Below are 16,349 nucleotides of genomic sequence, written 5' to 3' on the forward strand. Positions count from 1 at the left end.
TTCATGGTACGAGCCCAGAAATGAGGCAGATCTAAAGCTCAGGTGGACCACACCACAGGAAGAGTGAGGCTAGTGACGTCCACCGTTGAAACCTTCTTAAGGTCCACTGATATGTTTATTTTCCATCCAACCTATTCCTGAACTAAAATAAACCTGTATTAAGGGAAAAATAAAAATCAACTTCATCCAAAACTTCTGTGGCCCACAAGAAGTTTTCAATGGAAGCCATTCAATCCCCACTGTTTCCTTTGTATGGTCCACTTGAGATTAGGATCTATAGTTTTTTGGGAATCATCCCCTAAAATGACATGTAAAAATGGATGGACGGCGTGGATAATACACATACATCATGGTGGGGTCCACGGAGGTTCCCACAAGTACCGAGTTCGGTACTGGAGGGGTAACTACTGAGTCCGAGTCCCCAAAAACCGGTTGTGGAGGATTCTGGCCCTCTCTCCTCTCCTAGAAAGCGTGATTCAAGTGAGGGAGAGAGAGGGACAGTTGAAAAGCCGAAGAAATCAAATACACCAAACGGTGAAAAAAAGAAAAGAAAATCGTAGTTCTCTCGTCTTCTTCTTTCGCATTCCTGTTTCTTCTCTCTCGCCCCTCTCTATTTCTCTCGCTCTCCCTCATTTCCCCCAAATTCCCTCAAATTCCCTCTCCTTGTAGGGTTTCCAAAAATCCCGCTCTCCCTATCCATCTCTACCGTCCATCTCGACTGTTATTTTTCCCATCCCTTCAACGGAACCGGGATCAAAATCGTATCTTTCCATTAGAATTTCAATTTGTTCGTTGATTCTTTTGGATCCATTGAAATCGGCTTGGGGATCAACGATGACGATTCCAGGTTCGGGTTTCCTGATGGAGAATGAGGAGAGCTGCTTGCCGTGCACTCCGGAGGAAGAGAGGCGAATAATCAAGGAATTGACAGAAGCGGCGGAATCTAATTTGAAGGAAGGGAGCTTGTATTTCGTCGTCTCTAACAGGTATTAGATCTGCATGTGGAATTATTACGGATCGTTGTTAGGATTCATGTAGCCATATATTCTTTTGGTCTGTGTTTGTTCGATTTTAATGGATTGACTCAATATCTGCATCAGATGCATGCTTGTGTTCGATGGATTGTTTTGGGATCGAATCGTGATCAATCTCTAGTCGACAGATTTATTTTTTATAGGTCGATTCTGAGGAGTTTCTCTTCCTTATAGAGAACATTGTTTCGATTTTTATCTGATTTGTATTGATGAATCATACTCTCCACAGTCTGAGGAGTGCATGGTGTCCTCTGGCATGAGTTCCTGCCAGTGTGGGCCACAGTTTGATGATATGGGTGGTTAATCTGACCTAAAAGATTATCCCAATTTGGAAGATATTAGGCCTAAAATCTTTGGCCTTCTTCCCGTTACATGAGGACTGTTGCTGCATTCTTTCTGAACTGTTGATTTTCGGACACCAAGGGTTGGGATTGTCCGATTAGAGAGATTTTTGGGCCATGGTCCATCCATCTAAGCTTGTGAAAGGGGTCTGGATTACTCAACCAAGGGGCCCACGTGTACAGACGAGGGATAAGATACTTTACATATCCTTGGGTTAAGTATCATATAATTCCTCTTTAATGTATGTCATAAATTCCTGATATTTCTTCTTTCTCCACTGCCTTTGTGGAAAAAGATAGGGTGAAATTCAAAATCACTTCAGATGCCTTTGTTTCATTTTCTAGGAAAGGTATTTTGAAACCTTTCCATTGGTGTTTTTGTTGTTGGATGTTAATTTTGCAGGTGGTGGAGGGATTGGCAGGAATATGTAAGACAAGACGAGAACGGCTGTTCAATTGATGAGCATTGTAGTAGCTCTCATCACATGAATGGGTCCCTTTCAAACCGGCATAGACCAGGACAGATTGACAATTCTGATCTAGTGTTGAATGGAATGGAAGGTGATGGTAATGAACTGGAGCTTCGTAGATTGCTGGAGGAAGGACATGATTATGTTTTGGTTCCTCAAGAAGTCTGGAAGAAGCTCCTTGAATGGTAATATCATTTCCGGAGTTTTTTCTTTCATTCCTCATGGGACATTTGCGTATGGTGTCTCATTTGCTTCTCTCTCTCTCTCTCTCTCTCTCTCTCTCTCCCCCTCTTGCATTCTTCTTTGCTCCCAATGTTTTTTTTTTTTTTTTTGGTGTTGAGAATTGATATTTTATTAAAGAAGCCAAAAGGCAGTGAAACAACATGAAAGAAAAGCAACTACAAAATACAAGAGGCCGCAGCCACCCCAAAACCCAGGAATCATGGAACCCATTCCCCGATCAGAAGGAAAATTTTCCTGATAATGCTACCAAAGGGCTCACTGCAATTTTTAAATCTGTTTTTCCTTTCAGCCAAATAGACCATAAAACTGCAAGCAATGTTGACTTCCAATGTCTAATTTTTCTTTCTACCAATTTTCTTAACTTTTCCTTTAACCATGGCATCAATCCAGCATCCAAGAATATCCCCTGCTCCACCCAAAACCGCTCATAATCAGCCAGCCACCCAGAAGCTTCTAAACCTTAACCCTATCACTCCCATAACCCATCCACCAGTTTGTCTCAGAAATCTTTCCATTCTCAGCAACTTGTACCACTTAACAGTATGATGAGGGTCTTCCAAATCAACTTCACTGGTATGCTGGCCATCAGTTTAGGATGTTTTGTTGAACTTGATTGGTGGTTTTGAGGCTACAATTTTGTGTTATATGCAGTGTTCAAATTATCTCCGATATTATCGAAATATCTTCGATATTATCTTTATCTCCAGCTCAGCGATACCGATAACACTGGTAGCGATTAGTATCAGAAATTCCATGTATTAGCAATGTATCACTAAGTATCGCCAACGTATCAATATCGCTAATGTAATCACCAATATTTTCAACTATGTAAATTCTAGACGTCGCTTGTATTGCCAATGCATCAACATTGCCAATGTATCGCCAATATTTCAACTATGAAAATGCTAGGTAATGCTTGTATCATAAGTGTATTGATGATATTTTAATAGTAAATTTTTATTTCAATTTTTTTTTTTTTTCATGGACACATGGTTGTAAGTAGTGTTTAATTTGTCATTGATGATATTGATAATATCTCGATATTATCGATATTGCAACATGCGTGATATTGAGACAACAATCTTTCGTTTTCTTTCCAATTGCTGATTTCTTGAGAATTGATATTTTATTAAAGAAGCCAAAAGGCAGTGAAACAACATGAAAGAAAAGCAACTACAAAATACAAGAGGCCGCAGCCACCCCAAAACCCAGGAATCATGGAACCCATTCCCCGATCAGAAGGAAAATTTTCCTGATAATGCTACCAAAGGGCTCGCTGCAATTTTTAAATCTGTTTTTCCTTTCAGCCAAATAGACCATAAAACTGCAAGCAATGTTGACTTCCAATGTCTAATTTTTCTTTCTACCAATTTTCTTAACTTTTCCTTTAACCATGGCATCAATCCAGCATCCAAGAATATCCCCTGCTCCACCCAAAACCGCTCATAATCAGCCAGCCACCCAGAAGCTTCTAAACCTTAACCCTATCACTCCCATAACCCATCCACCAGTTTGTCTCAGAAATCTTTCCATTCTCAGCAACTTGTACCACTTAACAGTATGATGAGGGTCTTCCAAATCAACTTCACTGGTATGCTGGCCATCAGTTTAGGATGTTTTGTTGAACTTGATTGGTGGTTTTGAGGCTACAATTTTGTGTTATATGCAGTGTTCAAATTATCTCCGATATTATCGAAATATCTTCGATATTATCTTTATCTCCAGCTCAGCGATACCGATAACACTGGTAGCGATTAGTATCAGAAATTCCATGTATTAGCAATGTATCACTAAGTATCGCCAACGTATCAATATCGCTAATGTAATCACCAATATTTTCAACTATGTAAATTCTAGACGTCGCTTGTATTGCCAATGCATCAACATTGCCAATGTATCGCCAATATTTCAACTATGAAAATGCTAGGTAATGCTTGTATCATAAGTGTATTGATGATATTTTAATAGTAAATTTTTATTTCAATTTTTTTTTTTTTTCATGGACACATGGTTGTAAGTAGTGTTTAATTTGTCATTGATGATATTGATAATATCTCGATATTATCGATATTGCAACATGCGTGATATTGAGACAACAATCTTTCGTTTTCTTTCCAATTGCTGATGATTTCTTGGTGAAATATCATGTGTTGTTGATATTGTGCAATATCGATGGATGTTTGGATGGTTAAATAGGCCGGATGGGATGGTTGGACTGATTTCTTACAACAACACATGCTTTTAAGGCCTCATTAAATGGAAACTTGTCATGTATGCATTCTTTTTACAATTTTTTTATTTCTAAAATGCAAATATGTCTATTTTAACATCTCCTGAAGTTTCGCTGAAAATTCCACCGTTTTCCCCATGTTTCCCCACATTTCCGGTTATTAGTGATATCGATATTCTTTCCATATCCCTGGTCAGTGAAACTTGTAGTGATACCGATACTTCAAACGCTGATTATATGTAGTTACTGTAGGTCCACCTGTTAATGATGCATTAACTGGTCCCAGGCCGAGGAAATGAGGATTAGGCAGGCAGCTGGTCTACTTCGTAGGACTAATTGGCAAAACAGGATTTGTAAAGTGAACCCTAAATATCTGGGTCAAGGCTATGATGATGGCTGATGTAGTTAAATGGTGCCTATATTTTGTTTTTGATGCTTAGCTTGTGTATTGCTAAAGCTCCTTTGGATATTTGCTGTTGCTATGTTCTCATTCACTTGTTTCAAGTTTAAAATTGTTATTGGTATAAATTGACATACATACAGAATCTGGTACAATCATATGTGTTTCTTTTGTACTTTTGCTATCATTTGATTGTTCATGGCTACTCTTTGGTATTTTGTTTCAGGTACACTGGAGGACCTGCAATACCTCGAAAGCTAATTTCCCAGGGTGTTTTTCGGAAGGGTTTTATTGTTGAGGTTTACCCCCTTTCTCTTCAACTAATTGATGCTAGAGACAACACCCAATCAGTCATCCGGATAAGTAAAAGGGTACTTACTATCTTTCGTTCTTTATTTTATTTTATTTTAAAATTCTTTATTATTAATAATTTTTATTTTTAAAGTTTGTCAAGCATGATGTTCACACATAGAAAATGTTTTTAGAAAATCCTCTCTATCCTAGACTTGAGTTTAGGGCTGGTTTTCTGCTGCCTTATAATGTTTACTTCTCTGAATTTTCCAATGCAAACAAAGAGTTTATCTGACTACTAGAGATTAGAAATTTAGAATATGTAGCTTCATGGGAGTTGTGATGTTTTTTGCTTACCTATTTTAGGTTATCTTACTGGAATGTATAAACATGTTTCCAAGCATTGACTTTGTATGGTTGTGTGGTCGAGTGCATAATTTGGAAGAGTATACTTCTTATTTGTTGCGATTTTGCCTATTTGTGTAAAGGAAGTTTCGGAGTACAAAAAACCATTTCTCTGATTCTTTAACGATTTCAGAATACTGCTTGAGTTAATGGTCTACATATATGCAACAGATTTTGATTCTAGATCAATTTGTAGCTTAACTTGGAAAGCACAATGTTAGGTTATTCTGAAACTTGTCAACAGATTTCAGTCCTAATTTCAACAAGAGCACCCATATTTTATAACATGCAAAATCCAAACTAGTCTTCTGAAATTTATGAAAGACGTGAACAATATTGGAGTTCCTTACTCCAGGAACAAGTTTATTCTTAGGAAGTTATGGGGACTGGGGAGTAATGTGGTGGAAGGCTTGGCTGCAATGGCAATAGCTGTGGATATTGGTACATTAGAGCCAGAGGCTTCAGCACTGTGAAGGCTCATGGAATGGTTAAGTTTGGTGATGAATGATGATACTTTGCAGAAAAACTTCCTAGATAATCAAAATGAGTACTCACCGAAAAAAGTTAATAGTAATTAGTAAGTAATAACAATAACAACAACTTTATTGCAAGAACAGCACCTGATAGCAATGTACCAGCTGGTTCCAGGCCTTTGTGAAAGAGGTTGATGTCAGGTAGGCAGCCGATCTTTGAATGGGATTTCTTCTTGGTAAACAAGGATCTGTAAAGCCAACCCCAAAGAGCTGGTTCTAGGCCAAGTTTTTGGATTATAAATAAAATCTTTGGTGAAATTTAGTTAGATGGTTCTAATCTGAATGCAATATCGTCTGTCTCGTAGCCCTGGTCTGGCATTTCTATTTATTTATCATACAAGTAATGACAACATTTTCTTATAAGCATGATGTCATGTTTATTTACAAAGAGGCTTGTAGGATATGGGGTTGTTTCTGGAACTTGTTTGCGATGGAGTGGGTTTTATTATTATTATTATTATTATTATTTGTTGAAAGAATGAAGTGGGTTTTCCACAGCACGGTGAAGAGAACATGATGTGCTAGGGAGTGGACCATTTAAGGTTGGGGGAGGGATCCTGTCCAAGATGCTTTCCATGACCAATGTTGGGAAGTTAGAAAGAAAGGAGATTTTCATGGGGAGGGAAGTCTCCATTTGGAACATGGTGGATGAATCAAAAGCTGCCTTATCAGTTGGGCTCTAATGCCACTGGAATTCTGGGGACTGTGTACCTTGGACTGACAAAGTAGAAAATATCTCCTAGGTGCAGAAAAAGTGGCCTGTGGGTGCCATTCTCCTCCTTCTGGCTACTGGAAGCTCAACTCTTCCTCTATTGGAGCTGCTGTGGAGCAGTTTCGTGTTATTAGTTCTCTTTTCTTTTTTCTGCTTTCTTTGTTCGTTTCTTTTGAGTGCTTTGTCTTCCTTGTTTTTTGCCTTTCAATAAATTTCTCATCTTTCAAAAAAAGAAAAAGAAAAAAAACTCTTCGTCTCTTGGAAATGCAAACCCTCGTAGTATAAGCTGTGTCATAAGAGATGGTAAAGGTTCAGTTGTGGTGTGTTTTCTGGGCCTGTAGGAGTGGGTGATGCTTCTATGGTGGAAGCTTTCTCCCTGGTAGCATGGCTTCATCTATTCCCATGTAAGTTCACCGTGCCAATTATTGCAGAAGGCGACTCTGTTATTGTGGACCCACATTGGCCAAGGTGGCCTGTGGAAGCTTGTGTCTATATTTAATGAAAATCCACCTCATCTCCTCAAGGGTAAACATTTCGTTTACCTAGAATGTGCAAGGAGCATTTATTGGATTCTTTGTCTAAAGGAGTTTTGCGGTCTTCTACTTGTATCAGAACTTCTGCTCCTCTTGTTCTTGTTTGATTCCATTGAATGAAATAGTCACTTGAAAAAAATGTCTTATTTAGTTGGAGATCTCTGTCCAATCAAGTTGATATTGACTGGAAGAATTCTTTGGATGTTGCTATGAATATCAATTGAGTTTTCTCCTACTTGCCATGCTTAATAAAAACAATAAAATTGGACTTCGCAGTATTGTTGACTTTTATAATTCTTTGTTGCATTTTTATGAGCTACATTCGTAAACCCCTAGGCACAAATATGAGTTAATTGACAGCCATGGTACTTCTCCAAATGTTGCTAGAAAACAGCCAGTGATGCAGTGAAGGATCACAAATAACACGATCAGATATAATTTATCCATGTCTTTACAGGTGATTTTACCACGGACCGAGTCCAAGCCTAAAATCTCTCTGGTTGTGAGGCTTTTTGAGTTGAGGAATTTTTTGTATATGATGGTTTATTGGTTTCACTTATGCTGAGGTACTCATTCGCACGTACAAAATGTCATATAATCCATTGTAGCTACTGTTCCTTGGTTTTCTACAGTAGACGTGCTCCATTTTGATGCAGGACACATAATTTAATGTTAGCATGCAACGTGGAGATTATGAAAGAGTCCATAAAGTAATTCAATTAACAAAATATGCTAACCCACCAAGTAATTAAGAGTAATAATATGAAATAAATCTAATTTAACCTAAATCACATGCCCGCATGCTAAGAAATACATAAATTAATTAAAATTGGGCTCGATGGAAGGATAAAACTTCCAATTTAGCATAGGCACATTTCACAATCAGGTGACATATTTGTAGGTTTTATGATTAGGGTTAGGAAGGGGAAAATCTGAAATTCAGAAAATTAGGGTTTATGGGAATTGGAGATTTTGGAATTAGGATTTTTTTTAAATTGGGAAAAAGTGGAAATTGAAATTCTAGGGCTTAGAAGGTTGTAATGGAAGGGAAAAGAGGAAGACAAGAGAAGAAGAAGAAGACGAAGAAGAGAAAGACGAAAGATGTAACTTTGGGAATCCACTACCAAACAAGATTCTACCATTCCACTATTTAATTGGAAGTGAGTGTTTATTAAAAGCCCTAAAAAATAAGGAGGAAAATTTCTTCACACAAGAGAGCTCCTCTCTTCTTTTTTCTTCTCAAATCTTCACTACGGTTGAACTCCGCCTCCCTTGTGCTTTTATTATTAAAATTTTGGAATTAAAAATCAGTATAATTACAACTATACCACTCACTTAAGTGAAGTAACTCATCATCCAAAATAAGAAAACTAAAACATTTATTAACAATCTCAATCATCAAATAACTCCTAAAAATAACAAAAACGTAAAGAAAGCAATATCAGAGTCCAATGAGCCCAGATCTAAAAGATCTGGTGGCTTGATAGCCTGATCGACAAGATCTAACGGTCGGATCGACACGAAATAGAAATCTTATGACTAAAATGATTTCCTAAGTAGCCCACATGCATCATTCCAAAGTGAGGTTTTCCTGATGCACGTCCAATGCATGTGAGGTCTTCAAAATGGCACGGTGGGCCCCATCTGGAACTCGTCTCCCATCCACAAAGAAAGTTGCGCTGATGTGGGTGGTCGTCTCTGTCTCTGGTACACCCAAGTAGGTACTTTGATGTTCCCATCACATTTTGTATTGAACAATTTGTACCTTGTGGACTCAGCTTAATAACAACTGGATATCCCCCAAGGCAAGTTGCATTCTCGTTGACTCATCTAGGTTTATATCGTCGTTTGGTTTCCTTTTTTAGTTTATTGATGCCTTAGCTTACTCAAAAGCTTATTCACAGTCTTGGTTGACAATAATCAAAATGCAAGCATAATTTTGCATAGAAATATAATTACCATGTGTTGAAATTATTTTAAAATTAGGCCCTTGTTGGTAAATGGTGGTAGAAATGTGGGGAAGAACTGGAAGCCTTGTGGAGACTGGAGTCGTTTTCTAGAAATATGGTACTGCAGGAGGCGGAATGTTTGGAATGCTATTAGTTGTATTAGAAGAGCATGTGGGTCGGTGAATCCTTGAGAAAGTTGGTAGCTTGCCTGAGGAAGGGACATGACTTGTGGTGGGTCACTGTGATAGCATTTGATTTTGGAAGAATGTTTGGCTTGGGATTTTGGCATTGTGCAATTGGCAATTTGTTTCCCATCACTATTCTCTTTAGTGATTAAATATTAATAAAGAGGCTAAGGTCATGGATCACTATGAATCCATGTGGGGTTTCATTGTGTGGAATGTGCTCCTTTGGACACATTTAGATGATGGGGAGATGAGGGTTTTGCAAATCTCATAATCATTTACCAAGGAAAAGAACTTTTCACATTTCCATTTGGCAACAAAATCAATGGGAAGATCTTTGCTAAGCAAGTGTGACAAATGAGAGTGCGATCTCCTATGCAGATGAGAGGGAGATATCTTTTAGGGTATTCATGCTCGACAAGGGTGAAAATGCGAGACAAGACCAAGTTCTATTCTTGAGTTGCTCGCTAGCAGGGAGGATCAAGGCATGTAAGAAGAGAATTTCGAGGGGAAGGGGGCTCCCTATAGGCTGAGTTCGTTGTTAGGAGGTGTAGCGGATGATATACATCATCGGCGGGGGTTGTGATGAAGGTGAGAAGAGGCCTGATATGGAAGCAAAGCCCGGGGGGTGGGGGGTGGGGGAGACAGGTAGGGGGGTTAGAAGTAATGGGGGTTCTTGGACACCTAGTAGAAGCAAGCAAAATGAAGTGTTATTGGAGGAGGCTGTTGGTGGAGGAGCTTTTGGAAATGGGGGCCGAGGGAGGGGAAGCAATCCTGTGGGGGCTAGGTCATGTGAAGAGTGGTTTAAAGTAGGGAAGTAGGGTGGTGGGGTCTCCTCCCCTAGGCCTCTCACTGTGCTTCCCATCCTCTTGTGGAAAACTTCTTGGAGGGGTGGTTAGAGCTCAACTTCAAAAGGGTATTTGGAAGGGAGAGAAGGTCCAGGAGGTGGTGATTCTTAGGGCTAGGGATTTAGGGGCTTTGCTTTCATTCGACTGAGCAAGGCGGAGGATGTCTCGAAGGTGGCAACGACACTTCACTCGAAAAAGTTTGAAGGGAGGGAGTTGTAAGTCTGACGGGCCAGGTATGGTCCTGAGAGCTAACTACTAAATTGCGAGGAAGGTGGTGGTTGAAAATGTCGAAAAGGGAATGTTCGAAGATACAAAGGGGGCCAATGGGTTTGATTAAGTGTTGTATTCTTCTCAGTCCTACAGGGACATGGTTGTGCATGGTGTTTGGATGAGAGTAAGGAAGGAAAGGGGAAGCTAAGGAAGAATCTCATGGCAGGAGCCGAGCAGGGAGAAGTGGTAGTGGAAGGAGATGTTAGTTGGGGGGGCGGTGGTGCAGGTCTATCCAAAGGTAGTTGATAACGCTTGGGGGGTTTTGTAGCGGAGTCTGATGGCCGAGGTGAAAGTCGGGACAATCATGGAGGAGGTGGAATCGTTGGTGCTAGAAAGCGGGGGTGCTGAGGAGGGAGATTTCTATCTTAGGTACCTATCAAATTCAGAGGTTTTGGGTAACCTTCAAACCCCAATCGGAGCTTAATCGAATCTTGATAGTGGGAGCCATTTTCGTAGAGGTGGTGGTGGTTCGACTCCAGCAATGTGAGGACGATGCGATCTTTGTGTGGGACTAGTACCAAGTTTGGGGCATCCCATTGAAGCTGTGGTTTTTGGAAACCTTTGCCCTTATTGATCATTGTATTGGCGAGACAATGCTGTTGGATCTGACTACAAAGGTAGGGGCAGAGATCAGGGTGGCCTGAATATTCAAGAAGAAAAATTATCTGCTGTGCTTGAAAGGGTTTTGATCTAGGTATGACTTATGAGAGGTCAAGGTGGAGGTAAATGTAGTGACAGAGGTGCTAGGGTTGGAGGGGAAGTGTTCAGGAGAAAGATTGGGGGAGGCCGCTATCAAAGCTCCTCCTTGGAGCACTTCAAGGTTAGCAATGACAAATGAGGGAGCATCTTTTCGGTGGTCCCACATATCATTAAGTGACATGAGGAAGATGTGGAGGCCTTCGAAGGCATTGTGCACGACAGTTAGCCCAGGTGATGATAGCGTGTTGACATGTGGCATGTCGAGAAGCGTACCAGTAGAGGCAGTTATAGATGTTGTCGCGACTGATGGGTCGATTGATGGCCAAGGCTCCTTGAGGGTGTCGTGTGGCACGTTTGAGGGAGGCTCGGACAATGTGCTGGCTTGGGAGGAGATGGCACAGGCTCGTGAAGGGAGGCTTCTGGCTTAGTAAACATCTTTGGCAGAGGGTGGCAATGTCAGTCCATGTGGGCTAGCTCGGATGCCTGTGTAGGCGGCTTGAGGTTTGGAGGATGCCGTTGTCAGCATCTCGATGACAAGGGATGGCGACATGTGTTCAAAGAGTGGTAGGAGGCAGTGCTCATCCATGTAGCAGCCTTGCCACGTGTTGGGGTTGATGAGATCGAGATAGAGTGGTGGCATGTGTCCGGCGAGCCTCATGTGGGTTTTGATGCTTTTTGGTCATGTGTGACAATTGTTTAAAAAACTGTCACATGCCTATATATGACTATCTTGACTTTGGCTGCCTTCACAGAGTTCAAACCTATACGGACCTCTCTTTAGTTCGAGCTTGGTGGATGCTTGCCTCATCTCTCTCTGAGAGGGATGGAAGCTAGTCTTCAAGGGATTCTGGCTAAAGTCTCATATGACTCTAAAGGGATGATGGCTTCTTCTTCTTTGGTGATCAAGTCGGCTTTGGCGCCAGTTGGCATGTTGGTGGGGTTCAAAGCTGGGGTGGGGGAAGGATGCGAGCTGAGGGAGGCCCTCAATGTCGCTTCTCTTTAGATGGCTTTGGGGATCTTGGGTTCCCTCCCCTTTGGAGGTTCTTTAGTCTGTTGTGGAAGACCTGGTCATGGTTCAAGTGGTGTCGACATAGAGGAAGTGGTTGAGGGTTGCGATATACTAGGTGTGGGTCACTTTCGGTGATAGTATTGAGAACTATTATTCTCTTTTTTAGTTTGTGAAAGATCGAGGCACGGTCATTTCTATGACAAAGTCTGAAAAAAGACGTCGAGATCACCCAGAGGTCATCGGGAGCTGGTTAGCCTTGTCCTTGATTTAAGTCTGATCTTGAGGCCGGGCTAAGAAGGGGTAGATCTATTCCAAAATGAAGATCTTGTGTTAGGATGTGAGGGGCTTGGGATGTCCTCAAAAAAGGGAAAAGATAAAAGGATGTTTGTTGCAAGTGGAAAGCTTAGGTTATCTTCTTTTAGGAATCTTAGCTTTAGTCAGTTCATAGAAGGATAATGGATTCCTTGTAGGGTTTAAAGTTGAAAGATTGGGCGGAGTCTAGTTTTGTGGGTTCGGCGAGGGGGATGTTGTTAGCCTAGGATGCTATTTTTGGATTCAGGTGGTACTTTACAATAGTTATGGTCCGACTCAAGCAGGTAGAAGGGGCCGACTTTTGGAATGAGCTTGATTCTGTTAGAGGTTGGTTTGATCTTCCCTGGTGTTTGGGTGGGGATTTTAATGTTATTTGATTTCATTTGAGAAGTTTGGTGGTGGGGTATTTCTCGAAGCATGAAAGATTTTATTTATTTATTATTTATTATCATTATTATTTTTTGATTGGTAAGTAAGCATGAGCTAGTTGGTTTGTTGATGAATGAGGGAAACTCACATGGTCCAATGGGTAGGTTAAGCTAATCATGTCTAGAGTGGACAAGTTCCTTATCTTGTCGGCAAGGATGGAGAGGTTTTGGCTTGCTTTCTCTGAACCATTGCTAAAACTAGTGTCGGACCAGTACCCTGTTTTCTATCAGTTGAGACAGAGAGTTGGGGCCCTAAACTGTTCTGCTTTGAGCTTACCTGGTTTGAGGAGGACAGGTTTCAGAGGTTGGTGGAGTTTGTTTGAAGTTAAGGGTTTGCTCGGTTCTGGTTATCCCAAAAACTCAAGTTGATGAATAAAATTGTGGATTAGAAAAGGGAAGTGTTGGGAGGGAGGGAAACAGAGTTGGACAAGTTTTTAAAGGGAATTCAGGCTCTTGATATGAAGGCAGAAATTTTGGAGCTCTCGGCATAAGAGAAGGCTAAGGGCTGAAGTTATCACAAGGTTACTCAAGCCATCTCAAGGAGGAGGAAATTAAATGGAGACAATGCTCGAGAGCCACCTAGTTAAAAGAAGGGGATAAAAATAAAAGATTCTTTCACACTATTGGTAGTGCAAGACCTAGAAATAACAAACATTGGGAGATGATTGTTTTTGGGTGATTATTCTTGGAGATTTGGCTCTAGATGCTGTGTTTGAATCTCTCCTTGGTTTCTTTGTTTTTTCTGTTGTAGTTAGCCTCGATGCAGAGTCACGATGTGATCACCTTCTGCTTTTTGTATCTTTGTATCTTTCTTTTTCTGTTTTCAATGAATTAGCTTAGCTTGCCGATCCCATTTTGTTGGGACAAGTTTTACATGATGATGATGATGATGATGATGATGATGAATGAATTAGTCACGTTCTCAAAAGATTACTTTGGAAGTAGGCATCGAGAAAAATCTGCTGACTCACTGGCTTTAGCAATATTTTCTCCTTGCTGCTCTTAAATTAATGCTCCATGTGCTAATCGGACATCTTCACTGATATTATTGCATCATGCATAAAATTTCATCAATATTTTGAGCAAGATACAGGTGGCCTCAGCTTTTATGTGAATTTTCTATAATCCTTCTTATCATTTTCATTGTGAGGTTGAACCAACAATTTGAGACTGCTAACACATTATGTAAATCCTGTTAGATTAGCTATATGTTCATTTTTCTTAAATGATTTTACCTTTTCAGGCTTCTGTACGTGAGCTTTACAACAGAGTGTGCACCCTTTTGAAGCTAGAGCAGGAGAAGGCATGTCTCATGATTTTGGTTTTACAATTCTTTTATATATCACCCCAAATGACTAGATTCTGTTATTTTCTTATTCTTCTTCTTTTTGAAATCTACAGGTTCGGATTTGGGATTACTTCAACAAGAAGAAACAAGAGCTATTGACTGATTTCAACCGGACACTAGAAGATGCTCAGTTGCAGATGGACCAACATGTGAGTATTCTGCATAGTGTGCCCATGTTTTATATTAGGTTATGGATTAAAAAAAAAAAATATTCCTTTTTATGGTTATTATATTGATACATGAGTTTGCCTGTTGTTTTATGAAATGATGATAGCATATGGAAAATGTAGGCCTTTCCTGGAAGTGGAAAATGTAGGCCTGGTGCCTCTTTTTTTTTGTTGCCGGGTTCATTGCTAGACTGGTGTCTACTGTAGAAAAAACTATGTAAAATCTTCTTCTTACTTCAAAAGAGAAAATTCTTGTTACCCATATCAAAGAAATTTAATTTGTTGCCCTTTGAATGATTTTGGTTGGAAACTCAGGGTATTTTCTTGATTTATGTAATTATAATTTTATACTTTATGGTTTCATGCTTCAAATTAACTTTTGAGTAGATATCTACATGGTATTATCATTTGTCAGCAGTCTCTTCTATTCCATGATTTGTGTAGTGATGAAAGCCCTTGACAAGATCTGTACTATGATGAGTGAGATATATATTATCTACATTTGATTTATGACATAGATATCCATTGGGGTCCACTGAACCATTCCGCATTTATGTGTACAGTCTATTACTTATTTGAATGTGTCTCGTTTCTTCATTATTAATGTGGGCTCATTAACATCTCTACCATCTATACATATGTGAGCAGTTCAAACTTTCAACTCACATTATACTGTTTTTGGTGTTGGCTTAGATTAGCATATCCTTTGATGACTGATGTAATTAACATCTTTCACAGATGATTGAGTGATATCCATCGTTCAGGATGATTATTCGTAAAATTTGCCTCTTCTTTTCATTGATCGTTTAGATATGTTGCTTATTTAGTGTCATTACTCTCATAAATTTATGCATGTTATGAACTTGGATGACTGAAACTGTTAAAGAGTCATGCATATAGGTATTTGGGCCAATTTGGTCATGTAGTTACCCTAATTCAGTTAGTAGTTTCTTTTGTTTCCCTTTGTATTGGATTTTTGTAATTATATGTGTGATTTTGCAATGAAAGAAGGAGAAGGAGAATGAGAAAGAGAGAGAAGTAACGTAAGGAGAGAAAGGGTATAGGAAGAGAGATGATCTCTAACCTAACCCTAAATCTTTATTAAATACAAGGGCTTAGCATTTCTAAACCGTGTGTGGCCCATGTTAGGCCTAATGGGCTTCCAACGTGGACCGGACTTTGCTATTCAAAAACTTATTCTATTCCGGATTTTCTACACTCAAGCTGGAGCATATATGTTAATTATGCCGAGCTTGTTACATATGATTGCACCTTGTGCATAATGTAAACCCTTGGTGAGAACATCGGCTAGCTAGTCCTTGGAAGGATCCACGTTCCATAACCATTTCATTCAATGCCACTTTTTCCTGAATGAAGTGGCAGTCGACTTCAGTGTGCTTTGTCCTCTCATGAGAGACTGGATTATTGGCAATGTGGGTTGTTACCTGGTTGTCACAATATAGTCATTGAGTTCCCATAAAAAGCCAGATTTTTTAAAGGAGAGAACTAATCCACAAGCGTTCACAAACTGCATGACGCATTGCACGGTATTCTACTTCAGCACTAGATTTAACAATAGAGCTGGGCATCGGTCCGGATTGGATCGGATTGGGTCTAACTCGACCGGACCCGAAGTCTCAATGGCCTGACCCGAACTCGATCCGATCCGGGACTGAGTCCGGGTCACCTGACTCGAACCGATCCGATGCATGGTTGACCTGACCCGAACCGAGTTCGACTCGGTCAGTGAAACCGAGTCGGATCGGGTTCGGTAGGATTCGGATCATATGAATTTAATCTAATTATTTCATGTGGTGTGGTCTACATTAACCTTTAATATACCGCCTTTTTGTGTTCAAGGCCTAAAATGATATGTCAAAATGGATGAACGGCTTAGATAAAACTTATACATCAAGGTGGGCCCCACATGGCTCCAAAAGAA

General features: G+C 40.0%; 1 protein-coding gene across 1 annotated transcript in view; it reads left to right on the forward strand.

The window, feature by feature from the left end:
- The first annotated feature begins 434 nt into the window (after window positions 1–434).
- The window catches only part of LOC131248643 (ubiquitin carboxyl-terminal hydrolase 9-like), a 32,845-nt gene continuing 16,930 nt past the window's right edge, over window positions 435–16,349 (forward strand). The window contains exons 1-5 of the mRNA XM_058249011.1: window positions 435–986; window positions 1,779–2,030; window positions 4,945–5,089; window positions 14,136–14,195; window positions 14,294–14,389. Coding sequence (XP_058104994.1) covers window positions 835–986; window positions 1,779–2,030; window positions 4,945–5,089; window positions 14,136–14,195; window positions 14,294–14,389 — 705 coding nt within the window. The 5' untranslated portion in view covers window positions 435–834. The remainder of the gene's footprint in view (window positions 987–1,778; window positions 2,031–4,944; window positions 5,090–14,135; window positions 14,196–14,293; window positions 14,390–16,349) is intronic.

The sequence above is a fragment of the Magnolia sinica genome, chromosome 6 (genome assembly GCF_029962835.1).
Source record: "Magnolia sinica isolate HGM2019 chromosome 6, MsV1, whole genome shotgun sequence".
Lineage (NCBI taxonomy): Eukaryota > Viridiplantae > Streptophyta > Magnoliopsida > Magnoliales > Magnoliaceae > Magnolia > Magnolia sinica.